The sequence below is a fragment of the Amia ocellicauda genome, chromosome 15 (assembly GCF_036373705.1).
Source record: "Amia ocellicauda isolate fAmiCal2 chromosome 15, fAmiCal2.hap1, whole genome shotgun sequence".
In the NCBI taxonomy this organism is placed as follows: Eukaryota; Metazoa; Chordata; class Actinopteri; order Amiiformes; family Amiidae; genus Amia; species Amia ocellicauda.
In genome coordinates, this window is record NC_089864.1 from 30,280,363 (window position 1) to 30,299,657 (window position 19,295).

Consider the following 19,295-nt stretch of genomic DNA (forward strand, 5'->3'; position numbering starts at 1 on the left):
AATATTATGTTGTAGAATGATATCACCGAAAGGGAGCGTGTACAATGAAAAAGTATAGGTCCAAGGACTGAGCCCTGTGGTACTCTGTACTTAACCTCAGTTACGTTTGAGTGGTTCTCATTAATCTGTACATATTGGAGTCTGTTTGACAGATATGATTTAAACCATGAGAGAACATCATGAGACAGGCCAACAAGGTTTTCTAAGTGATTTGGTGGTCAATTGTGTCAAAAGCCACACTAAAGTCTAATAAAATAATAACAGTGGCGTGCTGTTGCATGGCTGAAATACATCATTTAATACTTTTAGCAGGGCCATTTCTGTACTATGGCCGTATCGTATGCCTCATTGAAATTTCTCATGAAGATGATTATCAGTTGAAAAAGCTTGCAATTGGTTTGCAACTACTTTCTCTACAACCTTAGAAATGAAGGGAAGGTTTGAGATAGGTCAATAGTGTTTTAGTAGGTTAGGGTCGGCACTGGATTTCTTAAGAAGTGGTTTAATTACAGCTATTTAAACAATTCAGGTACAGATCCTGAGGATAAAGAGGTGTTAATAATATTGTGTATTAGGTGAATAATTAATGGAAAAGATTGTTTTAGTAGTTTAGTGGGTATAGGGTCTGGAGTGCAGGTTGTAGTTTACATTTTAGTAATTAAGGAGACCAATTCCTGGTGATTTACTGTGTTAAACAGGTCCAAGGTAGGCAGGGACTGAGAAGGACTGCATGCATCGACTATAGTATTTGTGTATGTTTCCAGTTCTATCTGTTTTCTAATGCCGTTGATTTTGATATTGAAATGATCCATGAAGTCATCGCAGGTGATATTGTGGGGGTTATCCTCTGAAGTCTTTACCTGCTGATTAGTACAGTGAGGGAAAAAAGTATTTGATCCCCTGCTGATTTTGTACGTTTGCCCACTGACAAAGAAATGATTAGTCTATAATTTTAATGGTAGGTGTATTTTAACAGTGAGAGACAGAATAACAACAAAAAAATCAAGAAAAACGCATTTCAAAAAAGTTATAAATTGATTTGCATGTTAATGAGGGAAATAGGGGAATGGGGGAAATGATCCCCTATCAATCAGCAAGATTTCTGGCACCCAGGTGTCTTTTATACAGGTAACGAGCTGAGATTAGGAGCACTCCCTTTAAGAGAGTGCTCCTAATCTCAGCTCATTACCTGTATTAAAGACACCTGTCCACAGAAGCAATCAATCAATCAGATTCTAAACTCTCCACCATGGCCAAGACCAAAGAGCTGTCCAAGGATGTCAGGGACAAGATTGTAGACCTACACAAGGCTGGAATGGGCTACAAGACCATCGCCAAGCAGCTTGGTGAGAAGGTGACAACAGTTGGTGCGATTATTCGCAAATGGAAGAAACACAAAATAACTGTCAGTCTCCCTCGGTCTGGGGCTCCATGCAAGATCTCACCTCGTGGAGTTTCAATGATCATGAGAACGGTGAGGAATCAGACCAGAACTACACGGGAGGATCTTGTTAATGATCTCAAGGCAGCTGGGACCATAGTCACCAAGAAAACAATTGGTAACACACTACGCCGTGAAGGACTGAAATCCTGCAGCACCCGCAGGGTCACCCTGCTCAAGAAAGCACATGTACAGGCCCGTCTGAAGGTTGCCAATGAACATCTGAATGATTCAGAGGAGAACTGGGTGAAAGTGTTGTGGTCAGATGAGACCAAAATCGAGCTCTTTGGCATCAACTCAACTCGTCGTGTTTGGAGGAGGAGGAATGCTGCCTATGACCCCAAGAACACCATCCCCACCGTCAAACATGGAGGTGGAAACATTATGCTTTGGGGGTGTTTTTCTGCTAAGGGGATAGGACAACTGCACCACATCAAAGGGACGATGGACGGGGCCATGTACCGTCAAATCTTGGGTGAGAACCTCCTTCCCTCAGCCAGGGCATTGAAAATGGGTCGTGGATGGGTATTCCAGCATGACAATGACCCAAAACACACAGCTAAGGCAACAAAGGAGTGGCTCAAGAAGAAGCACATTAAGGTCCTGGAGTGGCCTAGCCAGTCTCCAGACCTTAATGCCATAGAAAATCTGTGGAGGGAGCTGAAGGTTCGAGTTGCCAAACGTCAGCCTCGAAACCTTAATGACTTGGAGAGGATCTGCAAAGAGGAGTGGGACAAAATCCCTCCTGAGATGTGTGCAAACCTGGTGGCCAACTACAAGAAACGTCTGACCTCTGTGATTGCCAACAAGGGTTTTGCCACCAAGTACTAAGTCGAAGGGGTCAAATACTTATTTCCCTCATTAACATGCAAATCAATTTACAACTTTTTTGAAATGCATTTTTCTGGATTTTTTTGTTGTTATTCTGTATCTCACTGTTAAAATACACCTACCATTAAAATTATAGAGTGATCATTTCTTTGTCAGTGGGCAAACGTACAAAATCAGCAGGGGATCAAATACTTTTTTCTCTCACTGTTATCTACTTGCACAATACATTGCGCGGGGCAATCAAGTAACTTGCGAGATCTCTGCACATTAGTGAGGCAGTGGACCCCAGATCTTGCAGGAGCAGGGCCACAGATCTACTGAATAACACACAGCTGGCTAGTCAACTGAGTAGCCACAGCTGGACATAACAGTATATACAGTGTGGCAGCAGGAACATTCACCCTGCCTCCGCACAGCACAGGAGAAATCACGTTCAATGAACAGTACAGTGCGACCAGCTCCACTGTGCTGTCATAACAGCTATTCACATCGTGGGGTGCAGGAAGCAGATCATGCACCCACCTTGTAACACGGGAGCAGTTGTCACCTATTAGCGCAGCTAATGCAGGACAACAACAGGCTCTACCATGACAATCAAACCATAAACATTGCAGGGTGCAGGAAACAGTTCATGCATTCTCCACATAACATGGGAGCATTGGCCGCTTTCTCCACTAGCTCACACCACACCTACAATGTCGTACAAATGAACTATATACACCACAGGGTGCAGGAGACCACTCATGCAGAACACAGGAGCAGTTGACCCCTTCTGATTAGACCAGCTAACGCAGGGCAACATTAGTTCTACTGTGCTGACAAATTAACTATGCACACCATGGAACACAAGAGCCCGCTCAAGTGCTTACCGCTGAGGAGAGCAGCAGTGGTCTCTTGCTCTTTGGTACACAGCCAGAGTGGGCCACAGACCTGCTGACCAAGGAACTATATAAACAGTGAGGCAGCGAGAACAGCTTGAGTGCCATCAGCTGGGAACAGGGGCAGTGAGTTCCAATCTACTTAACAAGCTAGAACGGAGCAACAGTCCTGCTGTTTACACGTTATATACACATAGCGGAGTACAGGCCAGACACATGCACACCGCAACACAATGCAATAATGAACAAACTATATACAGGGTGGCCTCGCAAAACAACGTACCTGGAGGCTGCCTTACAGACCCTGGCAACACATCGACAGGCTGTCAGCAAGTCCAGGAGCAGCTCGTATGGCTATTTGACTGGAAGGCATAGTCTGGTGGAAGGGAAAAACACGGTTCAAATAGTTCCATTCAGGATGCGCTATCAGGGGAAAGCTGGGAAGGGAAATCAGGAGCCAGAGCCCGTGGGCTACTGGGGCTCAACTGCAGCCAACACCGGGTTCCCAATGGAAGGGACCAGTCCTGTCACATCCAACCTGTAGAACCGGACAAACGTAAGCGGCAAAGCCCAAGATGCAGCTGCACAGATGTCTGCCAAGGGGGCAACAAAATCAACAAAAAAGCAACAAAAAAACAAAATCAATCACAGGTTCTATGTTACAAGGTCAGAAAAATGCAATGCCCTAATTATATATTGTTGCAAAAACTTTAATTTGATTACAATTATTTTATGATTTATTTACTGTGTCTCAATTTGTATCTGTATCATACATTGACCAATGCTACAAAATCCTGATTTAATCAGGCATAGTATAACTGACTATTGTATGATTCTGTTTTTGACACTGTTAATTAGAAAGTTCCCCAAAAACTCCTCCTTAAAGGAACACTTTGTATCTAGTCACTTTAAAACATGTGTCATATCCACAGATGATCCAGAAAGGACCTATTCAAAGTGGCACTTAAGAAAGCAGAAAGGGATGTTAAACAATGTCACAATTGTCTGGACATAATGGTATTTTACAAGTCCATCAGCATGTAGTGCCAGTCAAGTTAAATGTGTTATTATTTTTTATGTTGCAGCCTGGAAAGGAGGATGAGAATGGGGGTTCAGGCAAGGAAAAATGGAGGCAAAAAGTCCTGTCTGCAATGGGAGGAGAAAGCTTGGTAACTAAGATGTGTGCATGCTTTGGCTTGGTTCCTTTTTACTGTGTTAAAATGGACTAGGAAAACTGACTACTATGCAGAATCAGTCAACACTATTCAATAGGACTGGACAAAATAGTTATGTTACCATGCACTTTCACTGTTTAGTTGTTTTGCATGACTTGATTTTTTAAAACTATATTTCAGTTCTCTAGCTCCAAGAAGCTAGCACAGCCTCATAATTGGTGCACCCTTTGGTAAAACTATATACATCAACACACTGGTTAACAAAACAATGTATATTGCTAACATTTATTTATTTTTTTATTTTATTTTTTGTAATAATTGTATTCAATATTATTTCAGAGAATGTACATATAATATAAAAATACATTAATTTAGCAGGCACATACAAACACACACACACACACACACATATATGTTTGGGTGACATGTTGATGCAGTGGGCTGCTGCTGATTCTGGCTTTGGGTGTCTGTCTGTGGAGTTTGCATCTTCTTCCTGTGGCCACATACTGTTCACCAGATGCCACCCACATCTCAAAGACATATTGCTTACGTTCATTGGCTACTCTAAATTCCACTGTAGTTATGTGTCTGTGTCTGTGTCTGTGTATGTATGTATGTATGTACAGTATGTGTGTATATATATATATATATATATATATATATATATATATATATATATATATATATATATATGTACATAATGTATGTATATAACCAGCCAATGTGGTGAGTTATGGCTAACAAATCCTCACAAATGCAGAACACATGCAAAACTTAAATAATTTGTCAATTTAAATGGGATATTATTGGACTTAGTGAAATTTGAAGAAATTTAAAATAAATTATTGAACTGAAGAGTGGACATATTGTATTTTATCATGGTACAGAAAATGGTCACACAAGTGACGCTGGATTCATTATACACAGAAGACTGAAGAATAACATCATCAAATCTGACAGCACTTCTGACAGAGCAGCACGAACAGTTATCTAGCTAACAAAGAGACATTAACTCAAGATTGTCCAAGCCTGTGCATCTATGTCTAGCCACTCTGATGAGGAAATAGGAGATTTTTATGAAGAAATAGGATAATTACATGAAAAATGAAGTCCACAGGTTAAAATCATCATAGGAGACTTCAATGCAAGAATAGGAAAACTACAACATCAATCAATCAATATTTATTTGTATACCGCCTTCACAGGGTAGACACATAGTGCTTTACATAGTGGTAGACATACTACAACAAACATATAGCAAAATAAAATAAATAAATACATAAATAAAACAGTTGCAATTAAACTAAACTGAACCAACATTAAATAAACCATTAGGAATGGAGGAGAGAAATACAAGAACTCTTATGGATGGCATATAGGAGAAAATAAATGCATCTATGGCTAAGGCCTAGGCTTCCAGGCAATACAGTAGTTACAGCAGCAAGGAGATCAGAAAGTTCTTAAATTGTGCTGCTGGCTGTGGCTGTGGTCTTCCCTCTGGTGGGGGCCTGTTGCCAGCCCTAGGGAGTGGTGGGTTGGGACATCACCCTTGGGTGGCAATTGCTTGTCAGACCTTGGGGTGTGGGTGTACTGTTAGCCCTCCGTGGTGGGGTGCCTCTGAGGTGGGTTGTGCCTCATCTGACTTCCACGTTGGGGGACGAGGTGCCTCGTTGGCCCCTCAGAGGGGGCTATTAGACAACAAAAATTGTGCTCAGGTAATGGACATCTCCAAATTAAATTGTGCATTGCATGTCCGTGGCATACCGGCGGCACTACTGGCTAGAAAAACAGAGACTAAAAAGATGAGTCTTCAACCTTGATTTAAAGGCAAAGACAGAGAACTCTTACATTGCCTGGACTTACAACATAAGGGATCTCAACAGCTGACCTGGAGTGTATTCGATAAGGAAATCGTTTAAGTAGGGAGGTGCCAGTCCCTTTAGTGCTTTAAATGCTATTAAGAGAACTTTGAAATCTGTCCTGTAGCGCACAGGGAGCCAGTGAAGAGAATCTAATACTGGAGTGATGTGTTCATGTTTTTTTTGTTTTAGTTAAGGTTCTTGCAGCAGCATTTTGAACTAACTGAAGTGCAGAAATTACAGTAATCCAATCTAGATGTAACAAATGTGTGTATCACTTTCTCAGTGTCATGTAATGCAAGGAATTTTCTTAGTTTAGCAGTATTTCTAAACTGGGAGAAGGAAGATCTTGACACATTCTGAATGTATGATTCAAAGGATAGATTATGGTCACAGATGACATCTCGTTAGGGGTGAAATTTAAATTATCATTACTCAGTTTTGTCAGTGTATGATGAACAGTTAGATTTTTTTCCCTTAAAATTAGGACTTCTGTCATATCAGAATTAAGCATAAGAAAATGACTCGTCATCCAAATTTTTATCTCGGACAGACAGCAGATTAGTGTTTGTATGTCTATGGTATTGTTAGGATTTACTAACAAATATGATTCTGTGTCCTGTGTGTAACTCTGAAAGCTAATATGGCGTTGAATTTTATCACCTAAAGGGAGCAAGTACAGTGAAAAAAGTATAGTTCCGAGGACTGAACCCTGTGGACTCCGTACTTGACCTCAGTTACATTTTAGTAGTTTTAATTAATCTGTACATATTGGAGTCTGTTTGACAGATGTGATTTAAACCAGGATAGAACATTGTGAGATTAGAGGTTTTCTAAGCGGTATATCAACATTTGGTGGTCAATTGTGTCTAAAGCCACACCTAACTGTAGTAAAATAAAAACAGTCAGAGGACTGAAACACATCATTTAATAAGAACGTAAGGACATAAGAAAGTTTACAAATGAGAGGAGGCCATTCGACCCATCATGCTCATTTGGTGTCCGTTAATAACTAAGTGATCCATGGATCACGTCCAGTCTTTTATGAATGTTCCCAAATTGTCAGCTTGTGACAACTCTCTGTGTGAAGAAGTGTCTCCTGTTTTCCGTTTTGAATGCCTTGAAGCCCAATTTCCATTTGTGTCCCTGGATCCGTGTGTCCCTGCAGATCTGGAAAAGCTCCTCTGGTTTGATATGGTCAATGCCTTTCATTATTTTGACAACTTGAATCAAGTCCCCACATTGTCTTTTCTGTTCCAGGGTGAAAAGGTTCTGTTCCCTCAATCTCTCTGAGTAGGACATTCCCTTCAAACCTGGAATAAGTCTGGTTGCTCTCCTCTGAACTGCCTCTAGAGCAGCGATATCTTTCTTGAAGTGTGGTGCCCAGAACTGTACACAGTATTCCAAAAGAGGTCTAACTAGTGCATTCAGTTTTAACATTATTTCCCTTGTTTAAATTCTATACTTGTGACTATACACCCTAGCATTTTGTTTGCCTTTTTTATTGCTTCCCCACATTGTTTGGATGGGGAAAGTGATACATAAACTCCTAGGTCTAACTTTCTCATGCATTACGTCATCCAGTTTTATTCCTCCCATAATGTAATTATAGTGGACATTCGTGTTACCTGCATGTAATACCTTGCACTTGGCCAGGTGTCGGCCCACAACTGAATATGATCAAAGTCCCTTTGAATAACCTGAGCTTCTGAGATTGTATTGCTGAGCCACCTATTTTAGTATCATCTGCAAATTTGACAAGTTTGCTAACTGTCCCAGAGTACAAATCATTAATATAGATTAGAAAAAGCAAAGGCCCTAATACTGATCCCTGTGGAACTCCACTAACAACCTCACTCCAGTTAGAAGCAACTCCTCTTATCAACACCCTCTGTTTCCTATATATCAACCAGTTCATAATCCATCTACTTATATTACCCTGAATACCTACAGCTTCCAATTTGAGGATCAGTCATTGGTGTGGAGCCTTATCAAAAGCTTTCTGAAAATCTAAGTATATCATATCATATGCTTTCATGTGATCTACAGCTGCAGTTGCATTAAAAAAAAAAAATTAATCAATTAGTAAGACATGATCTGCCTTGTCTAAACCCATGTTGACTATCTCCAAGAATATGGTTTTCATTAAGATGCTCCTCTATTTTCTATCTAATAGTATTTTCCAAAATTGTAATGCAGGTGAGACTGATTGGTCTGTAATTTGCTGGCTCGGTTTTGTCCCCTTTCTTGTGGATGCTTTGTTTGAGTTTTTAATCACTGGATTTTTATCATTTTTATCTCAAAATGATCCCAAATCATCACATATATATACACCGATCAGCCATAACATTATGACCACCAGCCTAATATTGTGTAGGTCCCCCTTTTGCCGCCAAAACAGCCCTGACCCGTCGAGGCATGGACTACACTAGACCTCTGAAGGTGTGCTGTGGTATCTGGCACCAAGATGTTAGCAGCAGATCCTTTAAGTCCTGTAAGTTGCGAGGTGGGGCCTCCATGGATCAGACTTGTTTGGCCAGCACATCCCACAGATGCTTGATTGGATTAAGATCTGGGGAATTTGGAGGCCAAGTCAACACCTTGAACTCATGATCCATCAGACCAGGCCACCTTCTTCCATTGCTCTGTGGTCCAGTTCTGATTCTCACGTGCCCATTGTAGGTGCTTTTGGCAGTGGACAGGGGTCAACATGGGCACCCTGACTGGTCTGCGGCTATATAGCCCCATACGCAACAAACTGTGATGCACTGTGTGTTCTGACACCTTTCTATCAGAACCAGCATTAACTTTTTCAACAGTATCTCGTCTGTTGGATCGGACCACACGGGCCAGCCTTCACTCCCCACGTGCATCAATGAGCCTTGGCCGCCCATGACCCTGTCGCTGGTTCACCGCTTTTCCTTCCTTGGACCACTTTTGATAGGTACTGACCACTGCAGACTGGGAACACCCCACAAGAGTTGCAGTTTTGGAGATGCTTTGACCCAGTCACCTAGCCATCACAATTTGGCCCATGTCAAAGTAGCTCAGATTCTTACGCTTGCCCATTTTTCCTGCTTCTAACACATTAACTTTAAGGACAAAATGTTCACTTGCTGCCTAATATATCCCACCCACTGACAGGTGCCATGATAATGAGATTATCAGTGTTATTCACTTCATCTGTCAGTGGTCATAATGTTATGGCTGATTTTTGAGTGTGAGTTATTCAATACAATAAAACTGTAACAATATAAAAGTCTGGTCTAAATAACTAAAAAGTGAGAGTGCGGCTACAAAATTTAATTGTCTTTATATATATATATATATATATATATATATATTTTTTTTTTAATTAAATATAAATGTTTTATGTATATTAAAATCTATACCCCCTTGAACTTTTTTAACATGTCGCTGTGTAGGTGCCTCAGAGTTTTATGCATTTAAATTATGATTTTTTTTTCAATTATCTACACATTATACTCCACACTGTTAAGGGGGAAAAGTTGTTATTGTGAATATATATAAGTACGAAAATGAAAGATCATAATATAATTGGTCTCCACATCCCCGAGGTGAAATGTTGTGGAAGAACCTTTCTCTTTTGGGATACATCTAGATTTGGCTTTTATTGTCACATGCCAACTTTGAGCAGTCTTGGCCATAAAAATCTGTAGCTTTTGCAAAGTTTCCATTAGCATCTTGGTAGCCTCTACTGATCAGTCTCCTTCTTGCTCTGTCATGTTTAGAAGGGCTGCCTGATCAAGGCAGGGTCTTGGTGGTGCCTTACACCTTCAACTTCTTACTAATTGTCTTGACCATGCTCTAAGAGATCTTTTTTTATACCCATCCCCTAATCTGTGCCTTTCCCAAAGTTCTTTTGTAAGCTCCTTGGAGCTCATGTTTGAGTCGTTGCTTTGAAATGCACTACCCAGGAACTACTGAATTTATCTTGAAATCAATATAATTTAAACAGGTTTAGGCTGCTTTTCAGCTAGTAGTCAAGAAACAAAATAATGAAATTGTGAGGATTATTAGATACAAAAAAATAAACAGGGAATATTTATTTATATTTATATTTATATTTATATATTGGGTCTGATTAAATACATTTAAAAAAATTGTATGCAACTAACAAGAGAGATTTACGGGAAAGTTGCAGTGCCACTTCCTGCTGCATTTATAAATACAATTAAACCTACAAAATAGTTTTAAATCATATCTGTCAAACAGTTTTCCAAATGTGCCACTGCACTCTTACTTCACCCATGTTATGACCAGGCTTTCCAGCACACACTGCTTAACTGGTATGTAGGTGGGATAACTTCAGTCAACAGCAGTCACCACCATTGGGCAGGTCTGTAGGTTGCTAGGGATTCAAATGTTCTCTGAAACAGCATAATATATGCCTTATTGATCCTTCAACCTAGTTGTTCAACTAGTCAAATAAACCAATTAATTATTTCCTGTCTGCTTACTTAACAGACATTTGCAGTTTGTAAGGTTATACTTGAACATGACATAAAAAATGTTGTTTCTCACATAAGCACATTTTAGCAATGAACTACTGACTACTGTCTACTGTCTACTGACTTCTACTCGTAAATATTCTGCTTGGAAACAGGAAGAGAGAAAATAGGTTTTCCCAATAATATCAGTCCTGTGAAAATATGTGTTCATTAGTCATTATACTTGGTAATGTACAGGACTACTGTAAATTTGTATAGTTTACTATTGTATAATCTAGTATAGATTGTGATCTAACCTTCTTTAGTGAATAATACAGTGGTGTTGTATAGATGAGTTTATAAGTGACAATGCAGAGGTGGACTGTACACAATATTACAGTACACTAAACATCATTACAATAGGATACACATCAAATACATTTAAACACACATTACGTTGATCAACATTAAGTCAAATAGTAACTTTCTACAAATGACACTTAAGGCTAGACCAAGGCTGAGATTAAATTAAAACTTTACCCATCCACTAATAGAAAACTACATTCCAACTACATTAGTGGCAGCTTTATCTTTTGCTTCTTTCTAGTGAATGGGTAAATGTTCTGATTTGATAAGGCCCCAAATCAAAGTTATCCCACCAATTTGGTGCAAATTGGTGAAAACAGAATGGCCTATTATTGAGTACCACTGTACTAGAGGCTCAGCACTATGAGGATGAAAAATATTAGCCAAAATGGTTTAATAGAATTATGCAAAAAAATATCAAGAGATAGAAAATGTTGTATAGCGCATACAAAAGGGATAGAGATGAAAATACAAAGAATATATAGAACTGCAAAGAAATGTTAAGAGAGGGATCAGTAAAGCAAAGAGGGAAATATAGCTTTTTCAATACTATAACAACAAGAGGTCAATAAAGGAGGAAGTGAAACAGCTAAAGGCTAAAATAAAAGTATCTTAGAAAATGAACAAGATGTGGCAAATGCTCTAAATTAGTATTTCACAGAGGTTTTTACAAAAGAAAAAACAGATAACAGATAACCACAGGTTAACAATCACTCCAGTCAAACTTTAAGAGATATCAGGATAAATTAAATTACTAAATTAAGGTACTAAAGGGACTAGCAGAATTAAAAATGAACAAATCACCTGGGTTAGATGGTATATTTCCAACAGTACTTAAAGAAATTAGGGAAATGTATAGACCGCTAACTGAAATACTCCAAATGTCACTTAGAACAGGGGATGTGCCAACTGATTGGAAAACTGCTAATGTCAGGAAATTACAGACCAATCAGTTTCACCTCCATTACTTGTACAATTTTGGCAACAATTACTATACAGAAAATAGAGGAGCATTTTAATGAAAACCATATTCTTGGTGGTGGTCAACATGGGTTTAGATGAGTCAGATCATGTCTTACTAATGTATTCATTTTCTGAACATGCAACTGCAGCTGTATATCACGTGAAAACATATGATATGATATTCTTACATTTTTAGAAAGCTTTTGATAAGGTTCCATGCCAAAGACTGATCCTAAATTTGGAAGCTGTAGGTATACAGGGTAATATAAGTAAATTATTAATTGATTAATTAACTGATTGATGTATAGGAAACAGAGGGTGTCGATAAGAGGAGTTGTTTCTAACTGGATTGAGATTGTTAGTGGTGTTCCACAAGGATCAATATTAGGGCCTGTGCTTTTTCTAATCTATATTAATGGTCTGGACTCTGGGATAGTTAGCAAACTTGTCAAATTTGCAGATGATACTAAAATAGGTGTCTCAACAGATATATTCTCAGCAGGAAGGATTCAAAGGGACTAGGATAATATTCAATTGTGGGCTGACATCTGGCAGATGAAATTCAACGTGGACGGTATTACATGCAGGTAAAAAAAATGTCCACTATAATTACACTATGGGAGGAATAGAACTAGATGAAGTAACGCATGAGAAAGACATAGGAGTCTATGTGGACTCATCACTTTCTCCATCCAAACAATGTGGGGATGCAATAAAAAAGGCAAACAAAATTTTAGGGTATATTGTCAAAAGTGTAGAATTTAAAATAAGGGAAGCCACGTTAAGACTGTACAATTCACTAGTTAGACCTCATCTGGAATACTGTGTACAGTTCTGGTAACCACACTCAAGAAAGATATCGCAGTTCAGAGGCGAGCGACCAGACTTATTCCGGATTTGAAGTGAATGTCCTGCTGGGAGAGGCTGAGGGAACTGAACCTTTTCACCCTGGAACAGAGGAGACTACGTGGGGACTTGATTAAAATCTTCAAAATCATGAAAGGCATTGACCACATCAAACCAGATCTGCAGGGACACACGGACCCAGGGACACAAATGGAAATTGGGCTTCAAGGCATTCAAGACAGAAAACAGGAGACACTTCTTCACACAGAGAGTTGGTTCCCCAGCTCCCCAGCGCTGTGTTTGAACCTAAAAATTCAGAAACATTTCAAAAATAGACTAGGGGCCAGATTAAATCAAAATTTTGACCCACCTGCTATTAGAAAACTAAAGAACTGTACTCAGTTGCGGATTATTTTTTAGTTAGATGCCACTCTCTTATAATCAGAAATGTAACCACTATGATGTACAGGTTTGTAGTTTGGTATTAGAGGGTGGGTCAAAGTTTAGATTTAATCCAGTCCTAAATAGGATCTATCCACGATGGGTGGAATGGTTCTCTCATTTCTAAACTTTGTTATTTTCTTATATAACTGCACATTTGAATATGTGAATATTAAAAACTTAATTAAAATAATTAATTAAAATAAACTGAAAACCTATCAGAAGCACATTTATAGAATGCTGTTATGCCACAGAAATCAATTACACCCACTTGTGTGTGTAACGTACCACGGGGCACGGGAACAGGGGACCCAGTTGTGGTGCGTGGTAGAGGAGGTCAGACAGGCGTGGGTCGGATACCGGCAGGACAGGGCAATCAAGGGCAAGGCAAAGACGTGGTCGTGGTCACGCGCAAGGGTTGGGTGATCAGGCAAACAGAGTCCAGAGGAAAGTCCAAAGTCGTGGTTGGGAAGTCAGGCAAGGAATCCAGGGAACAAGGTAATAAACAAGGCACGGGGAGACTGCTCGGAGATGTAGCTTACACTGACAAAACTTTGCGATGGCTGGGAGTTGGTGAGGGGTTTATAAGAGGGGCAGGAGGTTTTGTCAGTTTTGTCACCAATTGTAATTGGTGCCATGGAGTGCTGGGAGAATGAGAGCAGAGGGAGGTGAGAATGTGTGCACTGATTATTGAGGAATATGGAATGACTGGATTAGAACTCCGGTGAGGATGACCTCTGGTGGCGAGGTGGAGAAGTACAGGAGGAAACCGTGACAGTGTGACAACATGGTCAGTAAAATCACAATACAATGTAAAGTTATGAAAGTTTAAACATACAATAATTCATGCTTAAGGATATTCAAAATAAGGAGAGGTCTCTCCATACCATCAGATAGTTCTCATAATGACTAAAGTCCACAATGTGTTTACTTCTGACTCCAACAAGTAGGATAAATACAGGATGTATGTGTTATATGTTGTCGTGTAATATAGTTGTTGGAAGGAACCTTATGAACTAGTAGAACTGTTGTGTGACAGCAGTTCATGTTTGTTTAATAAAGAATCAATGTAACAATAAACAGAGTTATTCAGACATTATGAAGTGTCTGGTGGTTAATCAATATTGAACCCCTGAATATATAATGTATATATATGTTATGATGGCTAAATATCAGTGCTTCATTCCATTTGGCTAATGACATTGTTAATGTATAATTATATTTCTTTTTATTTAAACAGAATTGTAATTTATTTGCGTGTGGACATTTAGATAACTCATATAAATAACTAAACAGATCAATAGGAAAAAAAACTACATAAAAAACTAAATTACATTTACTTTACTTTTTTTTGTATTAATACTACCAATAAAACTATAGATATGGGAAATAAATAGAGGTGAAATGACAAGAAAGCTACAAATGCAATCTCGTCCTGCCTAAAGACAGAATTAGAGAAATTAATGTAATTGAAAATAGGAGACATATTGCTATTTTGAACACAGGTATCTTATCCAGTTTTAGCTTCCCTTACTGTAATTTTTTAACAGAACAGTTGTTTTATGGATTTGTTTTCTTGGGAATTGTTTTATTATTGTAAGTCAAGGCATTTGAAGTGCTGTCAACATTTATTGCCTGTCGCTGAGAGAAAGGTACAATGAAAGATTAGAAAACCCTGTGTTTCTGAGACAGAGAAAGTACTTTAGTAGTACTCTTTACAGTTTACCAGTTCACTTTCAAAGCTCCAATGATTTAAACAGATTTATTTATTTATTATTTAAGAATTTAATATTTTTTTCACCTTAAGAATACAATTTAAGTCTATCAAAAGGTGATTAAATATATTTTTGAATGTGTGTATAGTACAGTGCAGGGAATGACAAATTCAAGTACAATATTGTAATTGGTAATTTTCTAAAGGTTGGATAGCAGCCTAGTGAAATCAACAAAAAACTTTTACAAAGGATCTGGACTGCATCAAGGATTTTAATTTAAATAACTGAGTTTTATAGAACAGAAAATAATTTTAAATATCTAAGTCTATGCATTTATTTTTCACTTTTTGAATTTAAGTCAAAACTGAACAGAGAAATTAAACATCTAATTCTAGAATTCTGTTTTGTTCCAATCAATACCATAAAATAAGCTATGCCGTTTATTCTTTTTTGCAGTATGATTTATCTGATTTTGCTACATCTTATTTTTGAAAGGCACACAAAATAATTTGTCGGTCTATTTAAGCTTTTTGAATAGTTGATTGCACGTTCTATTGAACATCTCTAAAATCCACTTTTTGTTTTGCTCAGGGGCAGTGATACTACTTCTAGGGTCTTCTAGCTTTTATTGAATCCACTATTTTAATCAGTTTCTGAGTGCACTATTTGAGTGTCTACTGTGCAGGGTAATTTGCAGTAATTATCCAGGAATGCGTGTGTGGGACAGCAAAAAGACAATATGTTTTAAATGCATTGTTTATTCTGATGAATTTCTTGTAGAGTGAAATTGATTCAGTTTTTCTTTTTTTATCTTTTTTCTGTCCTTTGTGTTTTTGCATCCTTTAGTTGTGTGGGTGTCCTGGGTGAGGTCATTAAACTAGTTGCATCCTGAGATTGAGTTGACTAATGTGTTTAGGGATTAGGATCAGTGATGTATAGGAGGGATTAAACTACATGTCAGATTGGATTTGCGTCAGTTTATCTGCTTTATACACAGATCTGTGTTTTATGGTGGAACCATCTGTAGTTTTGTGCTATTTATTTTCTCATCGTCAATCATGTTCATTCATAAAAACAGGTGCATTTTTGTAAAAAAAACAATACAATGATAATAGATAAATTACAATAAATAGTTCTAAAGTTGCAATTATATATATATATATAGAGAGATAGAATCATGGAATTATGTCATGCAAGAACAATACATTAGTTGATTTACTGTTGTGGAATTAGAATATATATGTATAACATTTTTGCATTTTTTTAATGAAAATGTGTTGATTTTGTTTATTTATTTTTATTTTTCATTCTTGCTTGTAGCAGTATGATGACAATTAGTTTGGATGATACATTAATTACAAAGGCAATCCTATGAATTTAAATCATATGACTTTCTCTTGGTTTATATATTCCTATTATACAGATGTATTGTGATTTTAAATTAATTTCAAAGAAGGACCTCTGCTTTCCCATCTCTTCTATTTAGTCACCTGCTTATAAAGGAATTATGCTATACCATCCTGTATTTAGTTCTTAAATTAATTAAATAAACTTAAGCGCAAAGGAAACTTAAGGGATGGTGACATTTTAGAGAACAATTAACAAATTTAGACAATTGGTAACTGGTAACAATGGATATATATATATATATATATATATATATGGGAAAAAAAAGAAGCATTACTGTACTCCCCCAAATACAATGTACTGAGACAATTGGTGTTTGTGCTCTAATCTCAGTTTGCTATTTCAGATAATCTCAGAGGTTGTAAGGTATTCAGGTCAGGACTTTGAGTTGGCAATAGAATGTTTTGAACACTAAGTTATTTGTGCTACTGTACTACACTGTAAAATTAGATAAGTAAACTGTTGTCCACAAAATAAGAATTCATGCTGCACTATTGTCCAAAAAAATATACTTGTAATACTCAAATTATATGTATCAGTGTCATGCCCCATCACATGGTAAAATGTAAAATATATACACACACATACATTTTTAAAGCATTTACAGTTAGTTTTTAAAACATTCAGTGAATTATGCATTAGAACCAAAACAAAACAAATCTGATAATTTTTAGGTACAAAAGTAGGAACAGGAAACAAACTGGGTGGTGAAGACACATAAATGTCATTGTTAAACAAATTGTAGTTCGATAGTGTTTTGTAACATTTAAAAAAGTAGTCAGAATAAGCACAGCAAATATTTATCTATTTTTTAATCTGAAATAACTTTGTCTGTTTTTGTTTGACAGTGAAGTCTTTTGGCAAATTTGCTTCTATAATAGTAGACAGTAGATATATTTTTTCTTTTTTACTTTGCAATGTCTGAGGGTGACAGTTGTGGGTGAATTTTACTGATCACACTTCTGATAGATTTAAAAGTAAATCCATACCATTTTGTTTATAGAACAAAGAGCTGGCTCAGTTTTGGAAAAATATAGCCTGATATAGCCTGTTATAGCCTGACAACTGCTTATTATATGCAAGGGGTTTTTAAATCTGCAATATTGTGTAGTTTAAACAATGTATTTATTGTTGAACTTTAGGTGGCACTGTTGTCAAAGCTTAACAATAAAATAAAACAAAGTCCCTTTTTCTATAATGGAAATAATTACCTGAGGTGAGTATATTGAGTATAAGAATGGCACTTGCCATTATTATTCCTGTTTAATAAAATGCCCATGAATTATCAGAAATGTATTTCCTAGAAAATTCCTTTTGCATTATGTCAACAGTATTTTAAGTACTTGATGTACCTCAATTTTCAAATGGATGGATATCTTTCTCACAAAGCATTTTTTTTAAATTTGGAACATTTAAGTAACTTCTGTCATGTTTATTGTTATTCTTGTTATTTAAGTTTTACTTCATGTTGATTGTTGGTGTTGATTTATTATCAGCCTTAGTGAAAGAAAAACCTTAGGCTATTTTCATTACTTTAAGTGCTATTCTTCCAAAATGCTGCAAATTAACATGCATTGAAAGGTGTTACAAAGGCATGCTTTCCCCTCTGGCCTTGTGTCATTCTCAGAGACACCAGATATCTTAGTACACAGCAGTGCCTCTAGTCCCATTGCCAGTACAGGTTAATTGAAAAGTGTACTACAGTAGCTGACCATTCTATTTTGTAACTATTTTAACACAAATTATATATATATATATATATATATATATATATATATATATATATATATATATATATATACCCACTTTCAACTGCTTTTACATTTGTAAATATTTGCATGAAAAGATTCAACAACTAAGACATAAACTGAACAGAAATGGAATAATGTGTCCCTCAACAAAGGGGGGGGGTCAAAATCAAAAGTAACAGTCAGTATCTGGTGTGGCCACCAGCTGCATCTCCTCCTCACGGACTGCACCAGATTTGCCAATTCTTGCTGTGAGATGTTACCCCACTCTTATACCAAGGCACTTGCAACTTCCCAGACATTTCTGGGGGGAATGGCCCTAGCCCTCACCCTCCAATCCAACAGGTCCCAGACGTGCTCAATGGGATTGAGATCCGGGCTCTTCGCTGGCCATGGCAGAACACTGACATTCCTGTCTTGCAGGAAATCACGTCCAGCGAAGGTGAGTTTGTGCCCATAGGCGACGTTGTTGCCGGTGATATCTGGTAAGGACCTGCCTTACAACAGGCCTACAAGCCCTCAGTCCAGCCTCTCTCAGCCTATTGCGGACAGTCTGAGCACTGATGGAGGGATTGTGCGTTCCTGGTGTAACTCGGGCAGTTGTTGTTGCCATCCTGTACCTGTCTCGCAGGTGTGATATTTGGATGTACCGATCCTGTGCAGGTGTTGTTACACGTGGTCTGCCACTGCGAGGACAATCAGCTGTCCTTCCTGTCTCCCTGTAGCGCTGTCTTAGGCGTCTCACAAATTGCAAATTTTTGCCCTGGCCAGATCTGCAGTCCTCAGTCCTGCAGTCCTCCTTTCAGCATGTCTAAGGCATGTTCATGCAGATGAGCAGGGACCCTGGGCATCTTTCTTTTGGTGTTTTTCAGAGTCATTAGAAAGGTCTCTTTAGTGTCCTAGGTTTTTATAACTGTGACCTTAATTGCCTACCGTTAGTGTCTTAATGACTGTTCCACAGGTGCATGTTCATTAATTGCTTATGGTTCATTGAACAAGCATGGAAAACATTGTTTAAACCCTTTACAATAAAGATCTGTTAAGTTATTTGGGACGTTTCTTATTTTGCTGAATATATATATATATATATATATATATATATATATATATATTCCAGGCTTGCTGGTAAATCTTCTCTCAGGCATCTCTCAGGTGATGCTGCACCAACTTTGTA

At 37.8% G+C, this 19,295-nt stretch overlaps 1 protein-coding gene across 1 annotated transcript in view; it reads left to right on the forward strand.

The window, feature by feature from the left end:
- Positions 1-19,295, forward strand: part of LOC136772014 (anoctamin-2-like) — a 203,339-nt gene that overhangs the window by 84,756 nt on the left and 99,288 nt on the right. Inside the window, exon 15 of the mRNA XM_066724657.1 lies at positions 4,236-4,319. Coding sequence (XP_066580754.1) covers positions 4,236-4,319 — 84 coding nt within the window. The remainder of the gene's footprint in view (positions 1-4,235; positions 4,320-19,295) is intronic.